Source organism: Chrysochloris asiatica, unplaced genomic scaffold, assembly GCF_000296735.1.
Source record: "Chrysochloris asiatica unplaced genomic scaffold, ChrAsi1.0 scaffold00071, whole genome shotgun sequence".
Lineage (NCBI taxonomy): Eukaryota > Metazoa > Chordata > Mammalia > Afrosoricida > Chrysochloridae > Chrysochloris > Chrysochloris asiatica.
In genome coordinates, this window is record NW_006408589.1 from 12,453,779 (window position 1) to 12,478,365 (window position 24,587).

The following is a 24,587-nucleotide window of genomic DNA, read 5'->3' on the forward strand; positions in this document are numbered from 1 at the left end:
AGTACCCTTCTGACCTAACCTTGATGGCTAGAAAATTAGAACTCTAGATAATCAGAACTCGACTGGAGGAAGACTTGGGGGTGGGGGGGAGGAATTTATATATTTATTTATTTTGGATAAAGGAAACAAGGATAAATTGCTTCAATTTGATGAACCTGACCTATACTCAGAGCGGTAGTTACTCTAAATACCAACAGAGAGGGAAAGAGTCTTCATATCAAGTACCAATGCTATCCCCTCTGTACACAGGGTAGAAAGGGACGGATAACTTAGATATTGGCTACCTAAAAATGAGGGGGCAATAAAGGCACGAAGTGACTGGCTTACAAGGTTTCAAGAGGGAGTTTAGTTTAAGAGTATGGGGGGAAAGAAAGAGTCCCCACTGAATAGCTGTCATCTTGTCTTGATGGGTCTGGCGAAAAGAGATGGGAATAAGATTCGTATGATTCAATAGTGAATAATTATTATCTTGACTAATTGCGATAGTCACAATTATAAAGGTAGAAGTTTTGTAACCAAAACAGGGGTGTGGTTAATCTTAAAGTCCAGAAACAGAGGACTCTAGGACTATCAAGAGAGGAATGCGCGAGCAGAATGCGGGACCTTATCCAGAGAAGCAGCAGCGCCAGAGATGGAGGCAGAGATGGGGACATGGAGATGGGGAGTAACTGAGGACTCTAGATTCACGGACTGAGAGGTACTAAGAGCTGGTGGCCAGGAGTCAGACTTGTAGAATGTGCCCCTTTGGAGATGTCAATTATTATATATGCCTGAGTGGTTTTTTTGTTTGTTTTTGAAAACTAAAGTGGACAGAGAAATACTGTTAACTGATGGTACATGGAGGGGATTATAATCATTGTAATGAAGCAAGGTGTATGATTTGTTGAATGTAAAACTGATGATCTACCCTGTAAACTTTTACTCAATCCACAATAAAAACCTTAAATTAAAAAAAAAAAAAGAGGAAGCATTCTGGTTGTACTTCCTACAACACAGATTTGTTGGTTCTTCTGGCAATCCATGGTACTTTCAATATTCTTCTCCAACAGCATAAAAGGACTCTTGCTTGTTCTGGTTTGGGCTCTTAGATGATTTGCATTTTATTCCCTTGGTCAGTGGTTCTCAAACTTAGGACTGCATAGAAATCATTTTCTCCAACTGTGGAGTCTGGGTTCCACTACCAGAGACTCTGATTATGTTGATTGGAGCCAGGCCCAGGTATCTACCACCTTTGAGCTACTCTCTTTGTAGGCTGACACTCTAGTGGTCAACAGATCATGCTGCCTCAGGAAAAAACAAACAGGGATCCTTAGACAAAGTCAAGAACATATGCTGCTTGTTACCAATATGGTACCATGAACTCTTAATGGAGTAAAGAGAACCAACTGAAGAGACAGAGAGATAGTATCAACCAAACCTGTTATCCCTGAGTGAATTCACACTAATGGCAATCCTATATGCTATAAAGTCAATTGCTCCATAGTATTTTCTCGGCTGTAATCTTTATGGTTGCAGATCATTAAGCTTTTCTTACAAGAAACTGTTGGGTAGGTGTGAACCATCAACCATTAGATTAGCAGCCAACCCAAATTATACTGGAATTTAAAGGCAAAAGACTATAGAACTTTAGAGCTTGGCCTATGGTGTCATTTACAAGGCCTATTGTTTTTCACATCTGTAATTATTTTGTTTAGGTTTCTTATTATTTGCCTCTAAGCTCCATGAGGATCACATCTGTCTTTGTTCACTGCAATACCCCTTCTAGGAAAGTTCCCATCTTGAACCAAACATGCAAACATTTTGGTTTCTATTGTATCTATCATGCAACAGAAGAGGAAGGCCACTGTGCTTGCTAGAGCCACTTCCTGCTCAGTGAAGCCCAGTCTGAGAGGTCTCACATGACTTCAAGTGAACCGAAAACAAACACCCTGGAGGATGGTCTGGGAGGCAAGAACACTGTAAACCAAGCCCACACGCTGTTCAGGTAGCCATGAGCCAAAGGGGAATTTGGTTATTGCTAAACCTTTCATGACAAAGTGATAAGAGCAGAAGAACTTGGTTTACAGGCAGGTAAAGCAAAGATGCTGATTATACTATGGAACAGGGACACGTGATCAAGGCATTCAATCCTTGGAGGGATTTTGAAAACTTGTATATACTCAGAAAATGAGCTCACTCACTCTCCTCACTGTGAACATGGACACAGAATAAGGAAAGGTATCACAGTGGAAGAGCTCTGGGTCTAAATGACCAAGACTAAATCAGTGTTCCATCATCATTTGTTAGGTTACCGTACAGCGGTAGCTTGCATGTTGCTATGCTACTGGAAGCTATACCACTTGTACTTAAAATACCATCAGGAAAGACAAAACACCATCAAGGTCACCCATAATAGATCTGTTTCAGAGGAGCATACAGGCTAAGAAAGACTAGGAAGAATGATCTGGTGATCTACTTCCCCCCAAAAGCAAATGAAAACCCTAATGGATCACAACAGTTTATTGCCCAATATAGTGTTCTTATGAGGGTGGGGAAATGAACCTCTTAGCTGGGAAACCATAAAGTCTTCCCATGATTGTGAAGATGGCAGAGGGCCAGACAACATTGTAATCTGTTGGACACGGGGTCACCATGAGTAGGCACCTGTTGTTGTTGTTAAGTGCTGTTAAGTCAGTTCCAACACATAGCAACCCTGTATAGGGGTTCCCTGGAGTGGCTGGTAGGTATAAACCACCAACTTTGCAGTTAGCAGTTCAGTGCTGATCCTACAGTGCCACAGCAGGGCTCTGGAGTAGAAAACTTTGATGTTGTTAAGTGCTGTTGAGTCTGTTTTGAACCCTGTATAGTGTTCCAAGGAATGACTGGTGAATTTGACATTGTAGTTCACACTGACCTTGCAGGCCAATATATTATCCCACAGCGCCACACCAGGACTCCTACTCAGTGGTAACTAACAACAACAATTAAGTGTTGCTCTCCTCAACAGCCTGGGCTGACCAGGATGGTCTAATGGCAAAGAGCATGCATTCTGGGGACAGACAGATTTGGTTCATCATTTTATTAGCTGTGTGCTCATGGATGTGTTTCTCAACTCCCCCAAGCCTCCACCTTTCCATTAGTAGAGATGGTTAACAGTTCATACCTCATAGTGATGCTATGAGAATTAGTATGGATGATGCCTTTGGAGCCCATAGCCCAGGGCTTGGCAAAGTAAAGTCTAAGTAAATATTAACTAGTATTAGTTCTTGAAGGAGCTCTGGTAGCGTAGCGGTTACGAATCAGGCTGTGAACCTCAAGGTCAGCAGTTCAAAACTACCAGCTGTTCCGCAGGAGAAAGATGAGGCTTTCTGCTCCCATAAAGATTTACAGCCTTGGAAAACCTGTACAGGGTTGCTATGGGTCGGAACTGACTCCACGGCACATAACCACCACCACCAGTATTAGTTCTTATCCACAGGCTACAACTTACCTGGTAACAGCGTTTGACTGAGTTAGGACCAGTAGCACCCTGCTCTCTTGGAGTCTCAAGGGCACAGGCATTGCATGAAATCCTACAGATGAAAGAGCGGTACAGCCCCCAGACCTATACAATGCTAAGTAGTTTAGAACAACAAGCTATTTGTGGCACAATTAAGATCTTGGCTGCTAACCAAAAGGTTGGCGATTTGAAGCAAGACTTAGTGATCTACTTCTACAAAGATGACAGCCAAGAAAACCCTATGTCACATACAGTTCTTATGAATCAGAAATGACTCAGTGGCAGTTAATAACATGACCACTATCTTGGAGTTGGAAGATTTTCATATTTAGGCAAAGATAAGCCCAAATTTCTTTAAACTTAACGCCTCAGGAAACAAATCACAAGATCGAGAAGAGTAGCAATTGCCAATAGCAAGGCACCTGCTGCTATCTACTTCTCTATCTCTTCTATTTTTTCTTCTTAATATTTTCTGAGTCATCTCAATTTTTCTAAGTAAAACTACGAAAATCTTAGTTTTAAAACCGTATCTGACATTCATGCAGTATTGCTGCCATTTAACAAGGTGCTTTCATAATCTCATTCCAACCCTACACGCGCTTGTAAGGAAGTCAGGTGACCTGAATATTTACCTGAAACAGTTCTCCACTCTGGCTGAACCCTAGAATCAACCACGTGATTGATAAATCCCACGCCCAGGCCATAGCAATTAAATGAGAATCTCTGGGGCTGGGCCGGGCACTGGTGTTTTTAGCACTCGGACTGAGAATTCCAACATGATGCCCAAGACGAGACTCGGTCGCTGTTCTAGTGTCTGCCAGCTTCAAAAGCACGCACCCCCTACTATCTGTGGTAGAGAGGAGAAAAAGGTCATTCCTAGAACTATCGAGATGAGGGCTCAGGAAAGACAAACCAACCAGTTGCTGTCAAATTGTTCCTAACTCGTGGTGACCTCATAGGTGTCAGAGTAGAACTATGCTTCACAAGCTCTTCAGTGGCTAACTTTTTTGGAGCTCTGGTAGCGCAGTGGTTATGAATTGAGCTGCTAATCTCATGATCAGCAGTTTGGAGCTACCAGCTATTCCCGAGAGAAAGATGAGGCTTTCTGCTCCCATAAAGATTTACAGCCTTGGAAACCCTATACAGGGTTGCTATGAATCAGAACCCACTCCAAAGCACGTAACCACTACCAAAAACAACTTTTTGGAAATAGACTGCCAGACGTTTCTTGTGAAGTGCCTGAGTGGACTAAAGCCTCTAGCCTTCTAGTTAGCAACCAAACGCATTAACCATTTGTCCCACATGGGGGATGTCCAAGAAAGGCAAGTGACTTGCTAAGAGGAAGACCCAAAAACAGAATCTAAAATTCCTGACTGGAGAGCATTCATCCGTGACTCAGTGTGCTTCTACTCAGCCAGTCACTGAGCTAGTCATTAACCAAGCATGGAGAAGAAAGACGCAGGAACTGGCCCATTTTGCAGAATCATCTGAACATAGGAATATGCAAATGGTTGATGAAATGGTCTTAATTGACTTATGAAAGTCTTGACACAGTTTCATTGTGTCTCAAGTCATAACTTCCAAGCTACCTCTACTTGGCCTCTTCCTTAAGTGTTCACTACTTGGGCTAGTATCACCCCCAAACTCTTCAAGGCCATTCAACAACTTACAAAATATCTTTAGTTATTCGAACTGCAAACACGAGGCCAGTTATTCACAGATTTGATAGGACACAGGTCTGTGAACCACCCCAGAATTTCTCATTCAAGAGGTCTGAGGTGGAGGTAAGAATTTGCATTTCTAACAAGTTCCCAGGTGAAATGGATGTGCTGGTTCTGGAACCCCACCTTGAAAATCACTGCAAGAGGTCACAGACCAGAGGAGAGGCTGAAGAAACACCCTGCCTTCTCAACTTAGCTGTGGAAATTTTTTTAATGTCAGCACTGGAAACCATTTAGGCTATCCAAGAAGCCTGAGTAGCATGGTGGGTTACCTGCTCGGCAGCTAAGTGCAAGGTGGTCAGCAGTTTAAATCCACCAGCTGCTCTGCAGAAGGAAGATGAGGCTTTCTGTTCCTGTAAAGATTTACAGCCTCAGAAACCCTACACGGGGTCGCTAGGAGTCAGAACCACTTGGGGGCACACAGCAGCAGCGATATTCCTTTCCAGCAAAAGCCACTGTTTACAAGGAAGATGACTGTCTTCTTAAATGAGATCTGAAAAACTCAAAAGAGAAATAAGGAGGAAAACAAGTGGTTTTTGAAGGGGGAAAAAAAAAAATCTGGTCCTTAAAATACATACAACTTGAGTAGCTGTTGTTGAGTTGTAGAGTCAGTTCCAACTCATAGTGACCCAGTATAGGGTTTCCAAGGAGTGGCTGGTGAGTTTGAACCACTGACTTTGTAGTTCAAACCCACATTGCAGACCAGCGCATTAACCTGCACATTAGCCACACCAGGACACCATAACTTGAGTAGTAGCTATTTAACTATCGATGAAGTATTGTAACCTACGAGGGAGGCTTTAATGGCTGCAGTTAGCACTGTTCAGATCATGGAAAAGAATGTAATGAGAGACTTCTCATTTGATTCTCACCAAACCTAGGTGGTAATTTCTCCTTTAGGCTCATTATACCAGTGAAGAAATTGAGGCTGAGAAAGGTTTAAGTAACTTGATCAAGATCACAGAACCAGCGAGTGACAAAGCTGAGACTTAAAATACAAGTCGTGGTCAAAGGGAACAGCCAAGACTGCAGAGTATGCAGTGAGAGGAGGGGCTTCCTCCCTTTCCCCTAAAGCCCTGGTGATGAAAAATGCCATTCCCAGAAAGGACTGCTGCCTCGGATTCTCTCTTGACCATGGTATGTAATTCTATTCATGATAATGTAGAGAAGTTTCTTCTGGTCTCTGGAACCCCTCAGAACTTCTTTCTGAGCTTCATTTCACAGATGGCAACAGCCCTACAAACTGTACCACCACGCCACGCCGTAAGAACTAGAACAGTATATAATAATGATGTAAGTAAACAGGGTTCTCTCACAACCACTTCTTTTAGCCCTCTTAGCACAGCAAGGAGGAGCAAGCTACCTCAACATTTCCAGAGAGAACAGTATACCTCCACTCCCAGGTTACTTGAAGATTCTCAAACTGTAATCAGTAGCAAGGAACCTGTTAGAAATGCAAATTCTTAGGACCTACTGACTGTGGAGGGAGACGCAGCTATCTTCGTCACAAGCCCTCCGGAGGCTCTGAATCATGTTCAAGTTTTACAACTTCTAGTCTAGAATGTGGAGTGCTGGTGTGTGGCACTGCAGGATAATACACTTGACTGTACAGTCGGTTTAGATCTCATGGTTGGCAGTTCAAAACCACCAGACGCTCCTCGGAAAACCTAAACAGGAAAACTATGAGTGATCTACTAAGTGCCGACTCTAAAACATTTAACAACAACCAATCTAGAACATAACCTCCATGAAGACAAGGATATTTCTGTTGATTCAATTAATGCCAAACTTGAAGTTGTCAGAATCACACCTGGCAAATTATAGGCGCTCAATAAGCTTGCAGGCACGCAATAAATGTTTATTAAATGATTCACTGAATCCAGGTTAAAGAGGAGATGAACAAAACTCTGGTTCAGAGGCTCTGGCATTTACAGTCATAGGTGATGACTAGTGATGCCTGTCACTACTCTGGAGCTCTGGTAGCGTAGTGGTTATGAATCGAGCTGCTAACCTCAGGGTCAGCAGTTTGAAACTTCCAGCTGTTCACAGGAAAAAAATGAGGCTTTCTGCTCCCGTTAAGATTTACAGCCTCGAAACCCTGTTCAGGGTCGCTATGAGTCGGAATTGACCCCATGGCACATCATCATGGTTGTTGTTGTTAGGTGATGTCGAGTCAGTTCCTCCCATAAAGATTACAGCCCATCTTTCTCCCATGGAGCAGCTGGTAGTTTCGAACTGCTGACCTTCCGGTTCGCAGCCCAATTTGTAACCACTATGCTACCAGAGCTCCTTTATGGTAGAGACCGTTTTATCTCACCATACATTCCTAGCTCATGTCCAACTCATAATAGCAGGCTCATCTAACACCTCACTGAAGTCATAAAAATCTCCCAGTTCCAAATCTAGGTTCCCAGGACTACTAACAACTGTCACAAACCAGCCCATCTCTCTACCTTCCTAGGAAAGGCTAAAGAACTCTAGAGAACTCCAGTCTCACAGTCACAAATGCAATCATTGGTTTCACTGTTTGCTTGTCTCCTTCCTCCAGTGACACTTCCTTGCAGCAGGGACTTTGCTCTGCCCAAAGCTCTGCGGCCAGAGCCTGAGCCCAGTAGGACTCCATAAATACCTGCAGGATGAATGGCCAGCTCCTGCCTGGGTGGGACTTGATAAGTATCAGATAAGTACCACCCATGCTGATCCACTGTGGGTTCTCAAATAGTGCCCCAGGGTCGGGAGGGTAAGAGGAGGCTCAGGACAGAGACAAACTATCAAAGCAATTATGAGGTCATTCCAGAGCCCTCCAGTTCCGGTCCCCCACCCCCATCATCCAGCTCTGCTGTAACAACGGCAATGCATTCCCCCTGCTTCACACACAGCCCTGGTGCCAGCTCACTGGCAGGAGTCACTTCACCTCCAGAAATTCCAAAGAAGGGTTTGCCTCCGATAAGGCCAGGGGGAAAAAAAGTTTATTGATTTATTTATAGAACATGTGACGCCAAGGTGGTTTGCCAGCACTAATGCAAATGTAGCTCAGGGGAGCCCTGGTCCATTCAAAAGAGGCTTGAGTTGACAAGGAAGAAATGGGATTCTAAGTCTCCTCAAAGGTACAAGAGGGTCAATTAACCTAAGTGGTAACAGCTCCCTTTGAAAGGCCTGATATGCACTGCACTGGGCTAGGACCTCAACTGTCTGATGTTATTCCATCCTCACCACCACACTCTGGGCTCAGGAGGTCCCACCCATACCCTTGTGTTACAGTTGAGGAGGAAATTGTTTGAGGTTACTTACTCTCTGCTGGACTTGCCACCAGTATCCTCAGAAGATCTCTATGATGACCTCATTTATTGTAGAATACAGGGTGGTATCTGTGGCACTGGAGGATCAGCATTGGACTGCTAACCATGAGCTTGATGGTTCAACTCAACCAGCTGCTTCTCAGAAACCCTATACAGGGTTACTATGAGTCAGAACGGACTCAACGACCCTTAACAACAACCAAACCACTAATGAGTCCTAGTGGTACAACTGTTAAAGTGCTCAAATACAGCCAGCTGCTCAGCAGGAGGGAACAATCTAGTGATCTGCTTCCATAAAGTTTTCAGCCTAGAAGTCTCTCCCGGGGCAGACTTGCTTACATGGGACCGCTAGGAGTCAGTCAACTCAAAGACACCTAATACCAACAGCAACAAGCCAATGTTTGGCTGCAGCCACGCAAACGTCGTCCTTCATCATGAATAAGGTCCATATGCTGGCAGAGGGTTCCATATTTTCCTCTGTAGTTAAAAAAGCCTCCTTGTTCTTTGCTCTCTCTTTCCTTTCTGCCTTCCTCCCTCTAAATCCACTGGGAGGGCATTGGGGAGAAGGCAGGCTTTGAAACTAGTCAGACATTGATTTCAATTCCAACTTTGCCCCTTCCGTCTTTCATAACCTTGAGTCTATCACTTGAACTCGTAGCCTCAGTTTCTCCATTTACAAAACGGCAGAAAAATACTATAAGCAACAGTGTTTGGAATATTGTGAGCACAGTGCTGGGTACCTGGCAGACCCGTGATACTATCTCTAGGTAGTATAAATAGTGAACATGCTTGGCTGCTAACTGAAAGGCTGGAGGTTCAGGTCTACCCAGGCACCTTGAAGGAAAGATCTGGCAATCTACTGCTGAAAAAACTAGCTATTGAAAACTCTATGGGGCATAGTTCTAATCTGACACACATGGGTTGGCCATGAGCCAGGATCAACAGACTACGTGAATACTGGTATTATTATCATCATCATATCAGGGACCAGACTGTTCTCGGGATAACACACATATCACACTTGTAAAGGATTGTTAGGAATTTCTAGAATATGTACTGATAGCTAATAGCATCCAAACTATCCAAGAAAAACCAAGACAGATGCTGTACTGGGAAGGAGTCCCATGGTCATCTCATCCAAGCAGCCACCTGATGCCTGCCTGTATCTTGACATTTTATCCTTCTAAGTCAGGTACCAGTCAGTGGATGGGAATGGCTGTCCCAGAGACAGATCAAACAAATTATTAAGCCAAGGGGCCCGCCCGGGAGGGAGCCAAATCTGGGGAGAGCAAGGTTGCAACCAAACCAGGCCCTGGCGACAGCAGGCAGCCGGCTGGAGAAAGTCGGCAGCTGCCTGTTGGCTGGGTGTCCAGGCTGCCAGAGAATGATGAATGGGGCAAGGCAAGAAGAAAGCCAACAAAGGTGTCCCTAATCTTGATGCAGCTTCATTTTTTTTTTTTTTTTTTCTGGCTGACCACTGAGTGAGAACTTAAGCCTCAGTCCCTTTTCTTTAGCAGACATTTGAAACTGAAAGATCCCATTTCTTCCCAACGATGAGATGTCATGAGTAGAAGCTTTGAGGAGGCAGTTGGAGGTGGGGGGAAGGTATTACACTTGACTGCCCCCTCCCATTCTACCCCTTCTTCCCTGTCCGGCATACTCTTTATAATGTGTTCTCTCAACACAACAGTAAATGCCTTCCCCTCCCCTTCTCACTGCCCCTATTCCACCTCACCCCCTATTAATTTGGCAAGAGGTTTTCTGCTCAGGAGCCTGAGCCTTAATAGCCTGCTGGTGAAGGTTAAATAACAAAACGCCACTGTATCCAGTTTCTTAGTTTTCTCTTCTTTTATCTGAAATCAGGATTCAAGGCAGCCCAGGGGCTTGTTAGCAGCAGCAGCAACAGTGACAGCAATGCAGCAACCAGAGCTGTTTCCTATTCTATGAAGGGTACGCGGCCCTCTGGCCCTCTCCAGATCAGCAGAGGTATGTATGGTGGACAGAGTCAGCCCCAGACCTTGTTGGATGACTTCTCATACATACTCAAACCAGATCCAGCCCTCAGCCCTGTCCAAGTAGAAGCACTTCCTTCAGCAAGTAACTAGGAGCTGGTGACAGGGATGTTGTCAGCCACTTCTCCAAGTGAAGTAGATTGTTCTCATCACCTGAGTGGAGCCAGAGATGACAGGCGCAAACTCCTGACACTCCGCATGGACAGCAGTGCCATGCAAATGCCACTAAAGCTACTGCTAGTGACACACCAGCCACCTCCAATTCCTGCTTATCCTAGCCTTGTCTCCTCTTACATGCACCTGAGATTGGAGTTCAACCCTCCCTGTAACTAAGGCAACCTGATTCCGTCCTCTCAAAAGGGCAGTGTTTTCTCTCGCAGCTACCTGGGATCCCAGGGGATTGGGAAACCAGGTCAGTTTGGCTAGGCCCTCTCCCAGAAAGGGGAGGGTGGTGGTGGTGATGACAGAGAATAGCTGCCTTGGCTACTAATTCCCTGGCTGTTGGAAGCATTTTCCCAAGCGACTTGGAAACAACTTTGAACTCCCTGCACACACTGCAGCCTTCAAAGAGTTTTGCTGCCTCCAACTCTGTTCTCTCCTCCCCAGAGCTCTGGTAAGCTGGTTGCGTCCAGAAGGCAGAGTTTGTGCCAAACAGTCTCTTAGCCACCCTGAACATGTCACGGGCTCCTTAGGAACAGCTCTTGCTGAGATCCGTATCCTGTTGCCCCATCTTAGGAATAAAATGATAACTCTAAAGTCCAGGTGCATCTAAAGGTGAAGAAATTGAAAATCCTACTAAATGAACTGATAAACATGATAAATGGTAAATGGAGAAGAAATTAAAGTCGACAGTGATCTCATTCTACTTAGATCCACAATCAACATCCATGGAAGCAGCAATCTAAGATATCAAATATACAGCTTTGGGCAACTGTGCTACAACAGACCTCTTCAAGATGTTCAAAAGCAAAGCTATCACTTTTGCCACTAAGGTGCCTGACTCAAACCGTGGTATTTTTGATTGTCTCATATGCAATAATGAAAATGAAAGACAGAAGAATTGATGCATTAGAACTGTAGTGTTGGCAAAGAATATTGACTATACCAGGGACTCCGAAAGAACAAATAAATCAGTCTTAGAAGAAATACAAACAGAATTTTCCTTAGAAGTGAAGATGACAAGATTTCGATTTGCTTACTTTCGACATGGCATTACGAAGATTCGTCCTTAGAAAAGGACGTCATGGTTGGTAGGGCACAGGGCCAATGAAAATGAGCAAAACCCTTAATAAGATAAATTTACAACAATGGGCTCAAATGATCATGACGATGGTGTAGGACCGGGTAACATTTCATTCCATGATACATAAGGCCACTGTTAATGTGACAGCAACTAAAAACTCAAGTCTGGCTTGTCAGCAGGCACTCAGGACCCTTGATATGCACTATTGAGGCTGTGCAGAGCAAGACCAGTTACAGAGACTGATTTCAAGAATTAAGCTACACAGGTTCTAATCATGGGTATACTGCCTACTGATGGCCTTGAGGAAGATACTTGGTCTTTCTAAATCTCAATTTCCTCATCTCAAATTGGAACTACTAATTGTACTTAGCACATATGGTTCTAGAGGGGATTAAACAAGACCCTAATATAAAATGCAAGGAGCCCTGGTGATGCTGCAGGATAAGCATTGGACTGCTAACCTCAAGGTTGGCAGTTCAACTGCACCGGTCATTCCATGGGAGAAAATGGAGCTTTCTGCTCCTGTAGTGATTTACAGCTTCAGAAATCCTATAAATAGTCACTATGAGTCAGAATCAACTCGGTGGCAGTAGGGTTTAGAATACAAAATGCTTGTAGACCAATGTTTAGCATAGGAGAAATAGTTTTAAATGTTATTTATCATTTTATTCCTTTAAGGGTTCTCAACACCAGCCACTCCATGTAAAGATTTACAGCCTTGGAAACCCTATGAGGGTGGTCACAATGAGTTGGAATCAATTCGATAGCAGTGGACTTGGGTTTGGTTCCCCATGGGTTCGCAGAATCTCTTATTTCTTCTAATTATATATATTAATGTTTTTATACCTAGTTCTTCATAAATGGCAGAAGATGCTCCCAAGTATGACAAAAATCCCAAGGAAAGTGTAAATCTTGGAAAGAGAAGAAAATCCCTCTAGAAGCTTGTAATCTATAGGTATTAACTGGCCATTAAGAGCAGAGGTATGGAGTATGGAAGCTTTAGGTAAGTTTCCTGGTAGGCTGGTTATATATAACTTCTGCTTAACAAAGCATGTGAAAACATAAATTGGTGGAAAGTAACTTTTATCTGAGGTTTAACCTTAAATTCATTTTAACAGATTATTGTTGTTGTTGGGTGCAGCTAAGTCAATTCTGACTCAGGTAGACCCCATGTGTCAACGCAAAACTGTCCACAGGCCTTAACAACAACAACAATCTTTACAAAAACAAACTGCTAGGTCTTTTTCCTCTGGAGCCGCTGGGGGGTTTTCAAATGACCAGCCTCACAGTTAGCAGTTGAGTGTTTAACCACTGCACTACCAGGGTTTCTTTGATGATAGAAATAGTAATTCATTTACCATCTTTAGTACTGTAACTATTCAATATATAACAAATTCTTATGACACAGAGCACAGATGATTATGACGCCATGCAGAAACTCTGAGCTAGACAGTTCAAAAAGGTGATGAAGAATTACCCAACCACAGGCAGAGAACAAACCCAAATGATTTCCATAGGTCAGGAGAAGCCGGATCTGACTTTTGAGGAAATGGTTACTGAGAGAAGAAAGTATTAGCCTTACGTTTGCCATTTATTTGCTATGTGACCTTGGGCAAATCACTTGTCTGTGAGTCTTAGTTTCAACTGTGAAACTTAAGTCTGGACTACAGGACCAGGAAGGTCTATTCCAGCTCCAAACTGCTACTGAGTAAGGTGGAAAACCAGCCCTCATTTGATTTAGGTGTTTTGCAGGTCCTAGAAAGTACTAGAAAACAAAAAAGTTAAAAGAACCTGTGTTGCTGAGTACCTCCTATATGCCTGGTTCATTGAAAAAACAAGTGAAACTGTCCACTGCAGTTTAGTAAGTAAGCACATGTTTACCTTGCTTATCACGTAATTCACCCCTGCTTGTGGCTTGAGCTATTTCATCTTCCTGACATCCCTTGACAGTTTATGTGCATCTCCCCATTTTATGGAAGACAAAACCAAGGTTCAGAAAGAATATGTAATGTCAAAGTCACTCAAAATAACAATCCAAGACTCCAGAATTTAGAGACTCACCCCTTTTCCATTATCCGCATTTGCTCTCCTAGTTAGCCCTGGCCTGTCCACAACAGAATGGTTGCAGGATAAGTGAAATCCACAGGGCTTTAAACTGGTTCACTTTGATTCCACTCCTGCTGTGAATTTGCCTTTTCAGAACAGAATCTACATTTTCATAAGATTCCCCAGGTGACTCTTAGTATACTGCCTGTCCTTGCTCCATTTCCCAAGGTCAACTTCATCAGGCAGAGGTCTTGATTCAGCAAGTAATTCAGCAGCTGAGTGGCACAGTGGTTAGGAATGTGGGCGTGGGCTCAGCCTGCCTGGTGTTCGCAGCTCAGTTGCACAAATGTTTAGTGGTTTTCACTAAACCTTCCCTCCAGAGCCTCACCTTCCTCGTGAAGATCACTGTACCTATGTAAAGCTCTCAGCAGACCACCTGGTAAAATAATCAATCACTATTTCCTGCCTAGCTAAATACCCAGTTGCTGTTGAGGTGCATTCAATTCATGGCAACCCTATGTGTTTCAGCGTGGAATAGTGTTCCATAGCGTTTGCCAATGGCTGAGATCTTTTGGAAAGGGATCACTGAGGTGCCTTTCTTCTGAGGTGCCTTTGGGGAGATTCCAACCACCAACCTTTCAGTTAGAAGCCAAGTAACTGTTTGTATCACTCAGTGACTCACTTAGCTATACAGGAAGGCATACTGGGGGTGATGAGCAGTTTCCCCAAGTTAAACTACAGCAGGAATTATGAACCTGGGGTCCATGAGCCCCAGAAATTAGTGCCAAAAACTGTGTTTGCATTTTTCTCTGGTAAAAGTCCTGACTTTTGCCAGATTTACATAACCAGAAGAAGGTTAGGAACTTTCTACTGTGTTTGACCCAACTTCACACAATATACATTGTTTCTGAAATAATAAGGTTAGCAAAAGCTCCTTAGGTCATAACAGAGGTTGCTGGGTCCTTCAAACTATGTGGCCTCCAATGCTTGGCAAAAGGACTTAGAAACTGAGCCCAGAGTTCCCAGGTGTTTCTTGGAAGGTCTGAACGTAAATCACAGAACAAGCAGGAATCAGGCTTCAAGAACCTTCTCTGGCAGAGCCAGTTGCAGTGATCCATTCTTCCTCAAAGAACAATCAGACTATTTGTTTTTGCACACCACTAGGCTAAATACACACAGGACTCTGGCCCTTTGCTGGGGGCTCCCGGCAGCACCCAGAGTTCTACAGCAAAAGGAACACTCTACTCCAAAGGGCTGGTCCCTAGCACCGGGTTCCTAAAGGGCCCGTTACCTTCCCAGACTGGCTTCACCTCAGTTAAGAATCTGTGCTACTAATGCTGCTGCTGGGGCCTTGAGCCTAGTGGGCATGGCCCAAGCTGCCCACTGGACTTGTTCTGGTTGTTGGGACAACCGTCCCTAGGAATTTCGGCCTCCCAGTCATCCCCTCGGTGAGAAGGGAAGAGAGTTGGCAAGGCAGGCTGCCTGGCAGCTCTTCCAACCCCCTGGTGAAAAGGAAGCTGAACATTGGATTCCCTACCCCCAGCAGCCTCCATTCGGGACAGCACACAAAACAACTCAACCCCAGAGGGAGGAATGTGCCAAGACATTCTTTAGGGTTGGTAACCGGAGATGCTATTTTGTCCTTGGTGGCTGAGAAATCACTTTTCTGACTGAATAACCATTTGACTTACTTCTTTTAAATTCAGGGGAATGGGTGGGCATCTCTTCGATTCAGATTTTTTAAAAGCTGAGGCAAACATACAGTTAGTTGATGAGTGGATAAGTTATTCTTTGTTTCAGAGCATTAACCAGTCGAAGAGATGTACTTATCTAGATAAATTTAACATCACCTCTCCCCACCTTCCCCCCCCCACCACAAAAAATGTCTGGCTGTTAAATAGGCTAGTTAAATTTTTCCTTCTCCAACTGCACACAGCCCCATCCCACCCCTCTTCCCACACACCTCTTCCCTCATCTTGCCATGGAGTCAAATTAGAGGTCTTATTTCAAATCTGAGAACTGGCAAGGGAGGCTTCTAGAGAGGTCTTGGGCCTCAGAGAGGTCAAGCAACTTGCCTGAGGCCACATAGCCAGCTGTCTGCACTGCCTAACACAATGCAAGATGGAAATTCCCAAGGGCCACAGTGGTTGCCCTTTGATCAGCTCCTTCCTAAAACTTCAGGAAAGTTGGTCTACCACAACAGTGATCCTCAGGATTGACCTCAGAACCCCTCTGCGCCCCATGCTCTGGACCACCTCAGTAGCCACATGTGGTTAGGAAGAGTAGGATGTGCAAAGACACGGAATACAACCAAACAAGCAAACACAGATTTGCAAAATGAGGAAGATGTCCCACTCAATTAGTTACCAGTGTGTTTTTAATGCCTCTTCAATGGTTGCCCATCTGCCAAAAAACAAAGACTGAAGCCAAGGCTGGTGCAGGGACTGGGAACTGTATGCAGATACAATACAATATCACTGGGTTATTTTCACTGTACTTTTAAAGGTGACCTTCGATGATGGTAATAGACACTGTGTTTCTCATTTGTAAAAGTGGTACAAAAATGTCATAAGTGAGTTGATTTAACTCTAGATATTAAGTAAACAAAAGCATAAATGGTATGCAGGTATTGCAAAAAAAAAAAAAAAGGCAATCTATAGATTACTAAATTTTGGCAAACTGAGTTCCTGCTGAGTCAGTTTTCCACAGAAGTTATAAGCTAGTCCTCTTCCAAGGGAAAAGAATTACTGTTGTTTGGGAATCTTCCAGTCCTTTTGTCCTCTCAGAGTTGCATTACCTGGGTAATGCAGTGCTGGGTATGAGACTGTCCTAGCCCTCAGACCTCCAACTCCTAACTGTGTACCTACCAGTCTCAGTGGCCCAACTTGGGGGAAGACATGCAAACTTGAATTTGTTGTCTCTCCAAGAAGTTAAGTGTCGTCGAGTCGGTTCCAAATCATAGCGACCCTGTATAGGGTTTCGAGGAGTGGCTGGTGACTTTGAACTGTCGACCATGTGGTTCAAATTGACTTTGCTGTCCAGAGGACAAGGAAAAAAGGGGTCAGAGAAAGGCTGCCCAGCTCACCAAGGGGGTAATGGAGCCTCTGCTGACAATTGATCCTGAGGGCATCAGAAGAAAAGTGAGTGAGGACAGCATGCTGGAAGGTTAGAACTTCTCCACTGGTAAAGAACTTGGTGTTTGCAGAGTGGAAATCTCAAAATACTTGAGCAAATGACACCGCTGGACATCAGATTTTCTCCTGTTTCAAACTGGGGGTCAGGCTCTAATCTAAATCCAATCCCTTTCAATTCTTAAGATTCCCACTATTGCTCCTTCCCTTCTAAGCAAACCATTAATCTGATAAGTAGGGAAACTGAGACTCAGAGGGTAAAGCAACTCTTCCTAGCTTTAAGCATTTTCTTCTCTGTTCCATTAATGAGACATTCAGCATGTTGTGGAGCATTGCAAAGGAACCAAATGAATGAATGACCCTAAGTGCTCACAGAAACTACTGGGAATCTCAACTCACATTTTCTTTCTGCTTTTGCCTTGCTTTTTAAAAAATCCATTACTTTCTACACATAAACCCCTGGACTTCTGGGTCCTATTCAATCCCATAAGAAGGGTCCAAACAACTAACCTTGGCTGCTTGACAGGCACGTGACCCCCAAGGTCACACTAACTAGGTAAAAGTTACACATTCCTGAAGACACTTTGAACTCTCCACAACCTATATCAGCAAAGGACAGCAAAGTGGTCCCCGTGGGTGTCGACCAGGACATACATGGGATAGGGGAGGGGAAAGTCTGCAATAAAATGCCCAGCAGTCAAAACCAGAAGATAGTCTGGAGAGCTAAGTGACTGGGCCATTGCAGCTCCATCTGCCTCAGCAAAAAAACAAAAATGAAAATCCGTGGTGCAGCCGCCCTGGTGCCCACCAAGGTCAGAATGAGCTGGTGCAGGGCTCAGGAACCAAGGTTCCCAGAGGTAAGAAACAGAGGAGAAAAAGGTGATGGGCTGGGCTTTGCCAGAGGCCTCTCACCTCTATCAGCGTCTTAGTAGCTTCCAAGTTGCAGTGAGATTCCTGGAGAACCAGTCTCCCTGATCTGCCCTCCCCCGCTCCTTTTCCTTCCCACCCTCGGCTTCCAGGCCCCCTGGCTGCTCCCTGCTCTTCTCAGGAGCACCTGCCAAAACACACACTTCAGGCTGCCTTCCCCTCCTCCAACAGTCTCCCACTGAACCCTAGGTCCCCTACTACCACCTCCAAACCAGAAGATTCCTCATCACCGTCCCCCGCACCCCGACGCTGGGGAAATCCTCCCCAGTAAACCTCACCCGGCTAAGTCTCTCTCCCGCCCCAGCACAACCTCTCCTACTAAAGGGGGCGAGGGGCGGGGCTAGAGCTTAAGGTCAAAACTCTGGGCAGGTGCCGGCTGGGGCCTAAGACTTCCACCTGGGGATGGCGGTGGGGGCAGCGCTGGCCATCCCTTCCTCCCCGTAGCCCACAGGGCAGGAGCAGAGCTCCAGAAAGGGTTAGGAGAAATCTGAAGAAACCGGGAGAGATGCGCAAAGCTCCGCCGCCCCCCACCTCCGGCTACGCGGCGGATTCGACGAAGTGCGCCCCTTTGCCCAGTATGGGCCGGTGACCCCCTGGGGCAGATAGAGGCCCGGGCCCTATTTCTTTGCAGTGTGGGTGTGGAGAGAGGGTCCTTCCGGAGTCCTACCTGTCTCGCGGGTCGATCCAGCTGGTCGTGCGGCTAGTGTGGTCTATGTAGTACACCTTGCCGTCGAAGTCGCGCGCCTCCTCCCAGCCCTCCGGCAGGGGCAGCTCCGGCCGGGGCATCTTCTCGAGCGCGGCCCGCGCTCCCCCATGCAGCTCTCAGCCGCAGCGAAGACCCCCGGCTCAGCGGCTCCGGCCGGCCACTTTTGGCCCGGGCGGCCGCCGAGGCACCATGATCGGAGGGGGTGCCCACTGATCTGGGGCCTTAGTGTGGACCGGCCGGGGTGGCGCCGCTGTCCATGCGGCCCTGCGGCCCGGGTCCGGCGCCACCCGCTCCTCCCGCCTCCGGCCTCTCACGCTGCCATGTGCGCCCGCAGCAGCGCGGTGCGGGCCCGGGTGCGCGCCCAGCCGGCAGGGCAGAACGAGCAGAGCAGAGCTACCGCCTGGTCTTCTCCGCGGCGCCGCGCGCTGCGCCCTCCACGCCGCCGCCTTCCGCCGCCGCCTCTCCTTCCCCCGAGCGGGTGCTGTCTCCTCCTCTCCGATCCGCGGCTCTATACTCGCTGGGTTTGCGACTTCTGCCTCCGCCAGGTGCGGCCCGGGCGGTGCAGGTAGCCGCGCTGCCCCGGAAACAGGAGGCGGAGCACTGGGCTCCTGGGTTCCCGGGTCCCCTCCCAGAGCCCAGCGCCGCGAGGGCGGGTCTTAGGGCCGGGGACGCGCCCCCTCGTGGGACAGTCCGAGCTGGCGGCCACCCCTTCACTGCCCCTACCAGGGTAAAGGGAGGATGCCCTTTACCTGGGTCCCCTACTAAGACCCTAGAGCCCCAGGAGACTAGGGAAATACCTGTTTTACCTCCTTTCCCTAATGCAAGTGGTTTTCACCACCCGAGTGGCCAGGGTTTTGGCATGGTTTTGGTATGCTATTGTTAAGAGCCGTCGAGTCAGTTCCGACCCATAGCGACCCTGTATAGGGTTTCCGAGGAACAGCTGGTGAGCTTGAACCGCCGACCTTGCAGTTCAAATGGCTTTGGCATAGGTGGCCCCAAATCTCACAACTCCCTCCTTTGCTTTACAGAATCTGGAGTCTGACAAGAAGTGGTTAAATGAAAACATTCTTGCAAATCGGGGAACATAAGTTTTCCAGGATCTCTGGTCCCTTCCCCCAACACGACCATCTGTCTCCCTCTTATTCAATCCTTCTCCCCACCATGTTTCAAGACACCCCCCTCCCCCCCACACACACACACACAAACGCATTGCAAATGCAGCTCTGTCTCCTTAGGGTCCCTAAAATTAGAAGTGCTGTGGATCTCCTCCCCTGGGAGGAGTTCCAGAGATGATATCAGCGGAAACACTTTGTAAAAGTAATAGTAATAATTTTGGTGTTATTAGTTAAATTGAGTACTTCCCTGTGCCTGGCTGTGAGCTAGCAGCTTCACATGCAGTTGTCTTCTGTGATCTTTTGAGGCAGTTATTATAGTACAGATTTGCAAAAGACGAAAGAAAGCAAACCTCAATTACATTTTGAAAAAAATTAAAGAATTATAAAAAAATTAGAGACAGTCTGTTTCTTGAGACAACAAAAGTCAATGCAGAAAAGAAGTAGCATGGTTGAGTTAAGGATCAACTTGCATATCCCCTGAATGGCTGTATTTCCCAAGTATGTATTTAACCTTCAGTTTTAGTACATGCAACATATGGTAGAAAGCTGGACTTGAGGAATGAAGCTTAGTGTGGCAGATTCTCTTACCCTAGTCTTCTAGAGGAACAGGCATCGTGTGCTGGACAAGGGTGTGCTAAGCAAGAGAAGGAGTCTCATGTTTGTGACCTCATCCCCCCCGTAATGAAGAAGACCCCCAGCCCTGTGAGGAGCTCCTCACCTCCAAATGCCCTCTTCAGTCCGCTATCTCCCTAGAGCTAGAGCTACAGGCTGTTTAGCCCACTGTTCCTCCTCTCTATTCCTTTCCTAAGTGCTTGGCACAAGAGTCCAGGAGCAGGAACTCCAGGCTGGCCCCCAACACCACAAAATAGGAATTGTTAAGTGCTGTCGAGTCAGTTCTGACCCACAGCGACCCTGTATAATGTTTCCGAGGAGCAGCTGGTGAGCTTGAACCACCGACCTTGCAGTTCAAACCAACTTTGCAGTCAGTCACATTAACCCAAGCACCATACCAGTACTCCAAAGTAGGATTTACCCATGTCTCTATGAGGGGTTCCCACAGCTGTCTGTACCTTCTCTGTATGGGCTCAGCCCTTGCTGTGTAAAAACTTGCAACTATTTTATTTGGGTAATGGATGAAAGTCAGCATGGTGCTAAGTGACTCGCATGCATAATCTCATTTAATCCTCACACCAACCTTCTGGAGTAGAGAATATTATACCCATTTTACAGATGAGAAAATTGAGGCTCTAACAGGCTGGATGTTGTACAGGGATGCAGAGGTATTGAATGGTAATGCTGAGTCCAGGTCTGTTTACCTTTAACGCCCATGCTTTCAGCCATAAAACTATGTTCCTTTTTTTCTATTTTTTAAAATGACTTCATTATTCCAGGATTTTATCTGGAGTATCATTTTGTTGTTATTGTTAGGTAGACTATCATACATGCTGATAAATGGTTGTCTCTTGTTGATTTTTTGAATATATATAGTTGTTAAAAATGCTATAGAGTCGGCTCTGACTCATAGTGACTCTATATAGGGTTTCCGAGGCTTTAAATCTTTTTGGAAGCAGAAAACCTCATCTTTATCCCTCAGAGCATCTGGTGAGCTCAAACCACCAACCTAGTAGTTCTCAATCCAGTTCTTATCATATGGAGCCTAGGTTTAGAAAGCAGTTTAGGTTCCCATTTAGCAATTTCTGCACAAATTGCTCAGTGATGTTGGTTACATTCTTCACAATGCATGGACATTCTCATTACTTCTGTTCTGGTTGTTCCATTTTCATTCATCTAATTAGATGTCAGTTTGAGGACTAAGGTGCACCTGACCCAAACCATGATATTTTCAATAGCCTCCTATGCATGTGAAAGTTGGACAGTGAATAAGGAACACTGTAGAAGAATTGATGCATTTGATGTACCGTGTTGGAGGAGAACATAAAAGTACCATAGACTGCCAGAAGAAGAAACAAATCTGTGTTGGAAGAAGTGCAGCCAGAATGCTCGTTACAAGTCAGGATGACCAGACTTCATCTGATGTCATACTTTGGACATATTATCAGGAGGGACCAGTCCCTGGAAAAGGGCATCATGCTTAGTAACATGGACTGTCTGTGAAAAAGTGGAAGATCCCCCAAAGAGATGGATTGGCACAGTGGTAGCCGCAGTGGGCTCAAGCTTAACAAGGCTTGTGAGATTGGCACAGTATCAGGCAGTGTTTCTTCCTGTTGTGCATAAGGTCACTATGGTCAGAACCAACTCAACAGCACCTAACAACAGCAATCATTTCTCCACCCCTTACGTTTTCATCTTTATTTTAAAGTGCTTGATTGTTGTTTGGCCTCAGATAGGTGATTTTTTTTTTTTTAAAAAAAGAAGAAGTGCAGTACTTATAGGTGATAGTCTTTATTTTTTTAAACAAATTTGTTACTTAGCTTCAAACTTCAAGGGTTGGTTCTGATTCAAGGTTTGAAGAGTACCTCAGTTTCAATCTGTCCAGTACATCTCTTTTATTGATTTCTTTAGGAACTTGAGGTTCTGTTCCATATTTTTCTCTCATTCTATCAGAATCCATCTATTGTGGCCCTGATTAGACCATCCGAAGTAGTAACCAAAGGATCCCTGGTAGCATAATGGATTATTACAAGCTAGGCTGCTAATTGCAAGGTCAGTAGTTCAAATCTACCAGTCCCCTCCATTGGAGAAAGATGAGGCTTTCTGCTCCCATAAAGATATACAGTCTCAAAACCCTATACAGTTTTACTATACACTGCACAGCACATAAGCACCACCAGTAGTAACCAGGCCCCATTAGTTCTTCTGGTCTCCTGTGCAGCAAGAAATCTGGAAACTTCATGAAGTACCCTCTCTCCTGACTTGCCCATCCCTAAGATCAGATTTGAAAAAAAAAATCTTGACCAGTTCTTCTGGTCTCAGGAGGGATAAGGTTGTGGTTCCTGTAGGCTACTTGTGCTGACTAGCTTCTTTTTTCAGTCTTTGGTTTCCTTCTTTCTATTTTGTTCCAGAAAGCAGAGACTGTAGTTGTATCTTGATGGCCACTCGGAAGCTTTTAAGACTCCAGATGCTACTCACCAAACTAGGATGTAGAACATATGTCTCTGTTGATATTTGTTTCATCAACTGAGAGGAAGAGCTCTGGAATCAGATTGTTCAGGTCCCAAACCTGCCCTACTTTCTAATTGGTAAGTCTCTGTCTGAAGTCTGAAATAAATAAATAAATAAAATCACCTAATATTCACTCCTTAGAGTTGACTCTGAGTCCTAGTGACTTTATAGGACAAGGTGTCCGAGGCTGTTGTTGTTATTGTTGTGAAGTTCCGTTGAGTCAGTTCCAACCCATAGCGACCCTGTATAGGGTTTCCGAGGAGCAGCTGGTGAGCTTGAACCACCGACCTTGCAGTTCAAAGGGCTTTGCAGTCTGGCGCATTAACCCACAGCGCCACACCAGGACTCCATGCATCATGATAGGCATGCAATATATAGTCTCTCACTTAAACCTGGAGTCCTGGTGTGGTGCTGTGGGTTAATGTGCCAGACTACAAAGCCGTTTGAACTGCAAGGTTAGCGGTTCAAGCTCACCAGCTGCTCCTAGGAAACCATACACAGGGTCACTTACAGGTCGGGATCGACTCGACAGCACTTAACAACAACAACAACACTTAAACCTAGACGTGAAAGTCCATAGAGAAAGGTACTTTTATTGCCCCAGTTTTAACAAAGAGGATATTAAGGAATCAAAGAGTCATCATTTTTACTCAGGAGTCCAGGTGTGGTACTGCTGGATAAGGACTGTTTATCCTATAGAGCCACAAGCTTCGCCTGATTCAGTACATCTGGAGTGAAAATGCAAATTCTCTGCAGGGGTGGGGGGTTGGAGGTGGGAGGGCGGAGTGTCAAAACAGAATGAACCAGTTCAAGGACCTGCCCACAACAAAAGAATGCCAGGCTATCTCCCAGAAGCTGCAAACTGGGTGAGGTAATAAAACAGATGATTGTCTGACCCTGTGATGATGGGGGAATCATCCCCAGGCATTCTGCGAGGAGGCTTCAGGCAACTTGAAAGGGATTAAAGGTAAAGCCAGCTCAGCCCTGCCATAGGCTGAATTGGACTTTATTCCACAGGTGGCTGTGCTGCGGGAATCTGAAGATAAGAAGCCGAGGCTTCTCCAGGCCTTCCTTCTGGGGCTGTTGGAGCAGACAGGGTATGACTGGAATTAGAGCCCAACAGGAGTAACTGCAAAACTAAGCCTTTCTTCATTTACTCTCACAGCCAGGTCACCCATGAGAGACACCAGAGCCTGAGATGGGTTGTCTTGTTTTTAAGAAAGACCCCCCCACCCCACCCCTGCCCTTAAATCCTTCCCCTCCATGGCATCAGTTAAGAAGAAAGGCTGTATTTTAACACACATTTCAGAGAGTTCAGATAAACAGGCTAGCAATGCTCATGGAGAGAGGTGGTGTGAAGAGAAATTAACCTTAAAAAAGGAATAGTGCATCCTGTTCGCATTGCTTTCTTCAAGGAAATGGAAGCTCTGGAAATGTCTACTGAGAGGTTTCTTCCTACCTTGTGCTCACCATCCCACACAGCTTGGGGAACAGGCCAAGAATGGCCCCTCTCTTTAGTCATGCATTACTTCAGGTTCATAATAGGTTCAAAATAGTCATGTGGACTATATTTCTTCAATGATAGGAAAACGTTCTGAGTTAGAGAACTTGAGGGTGTAAGAAACATAATATGAATTTCCAGGCAGTAGAGGTAGTGTCTCATTTATCTCTGAGTCCTCAATGCTTAATACAGGGCTGGCAAATCAAATAAATCTAGCATGTTGTTGCTAGCGGCTGTTGAGTTGGCTTCCAACTCAACGTGACCCCATGCACAAATGCTTCTCAT

General features: G+C 45.5%; 1 protein-coding gene across 1 annotated transcript in view; it reads right to left on the bottom strand.

Moving 5' to 3' along the window:
- WWC1 (WW and C2 domain containing 1) overlaps positions 1–18,643 on the bottom strand; it is a 235,908-nt gene extending 217,265 nt beyond the window's left edge. The window contains exon 1 of the mRNA XM_006864838.1: positions 18,525–18,643. Within this exon, the coding sequence (XP_006864900.1) occupies positions 18,525–18,643 (119 nt within the window). The remainder of the gene's footprint in view (positions 1–18,524) is intronic.
- Between the last annotated feature and the right edge of the window lie 5,944 nt (positions 18,644–24,587).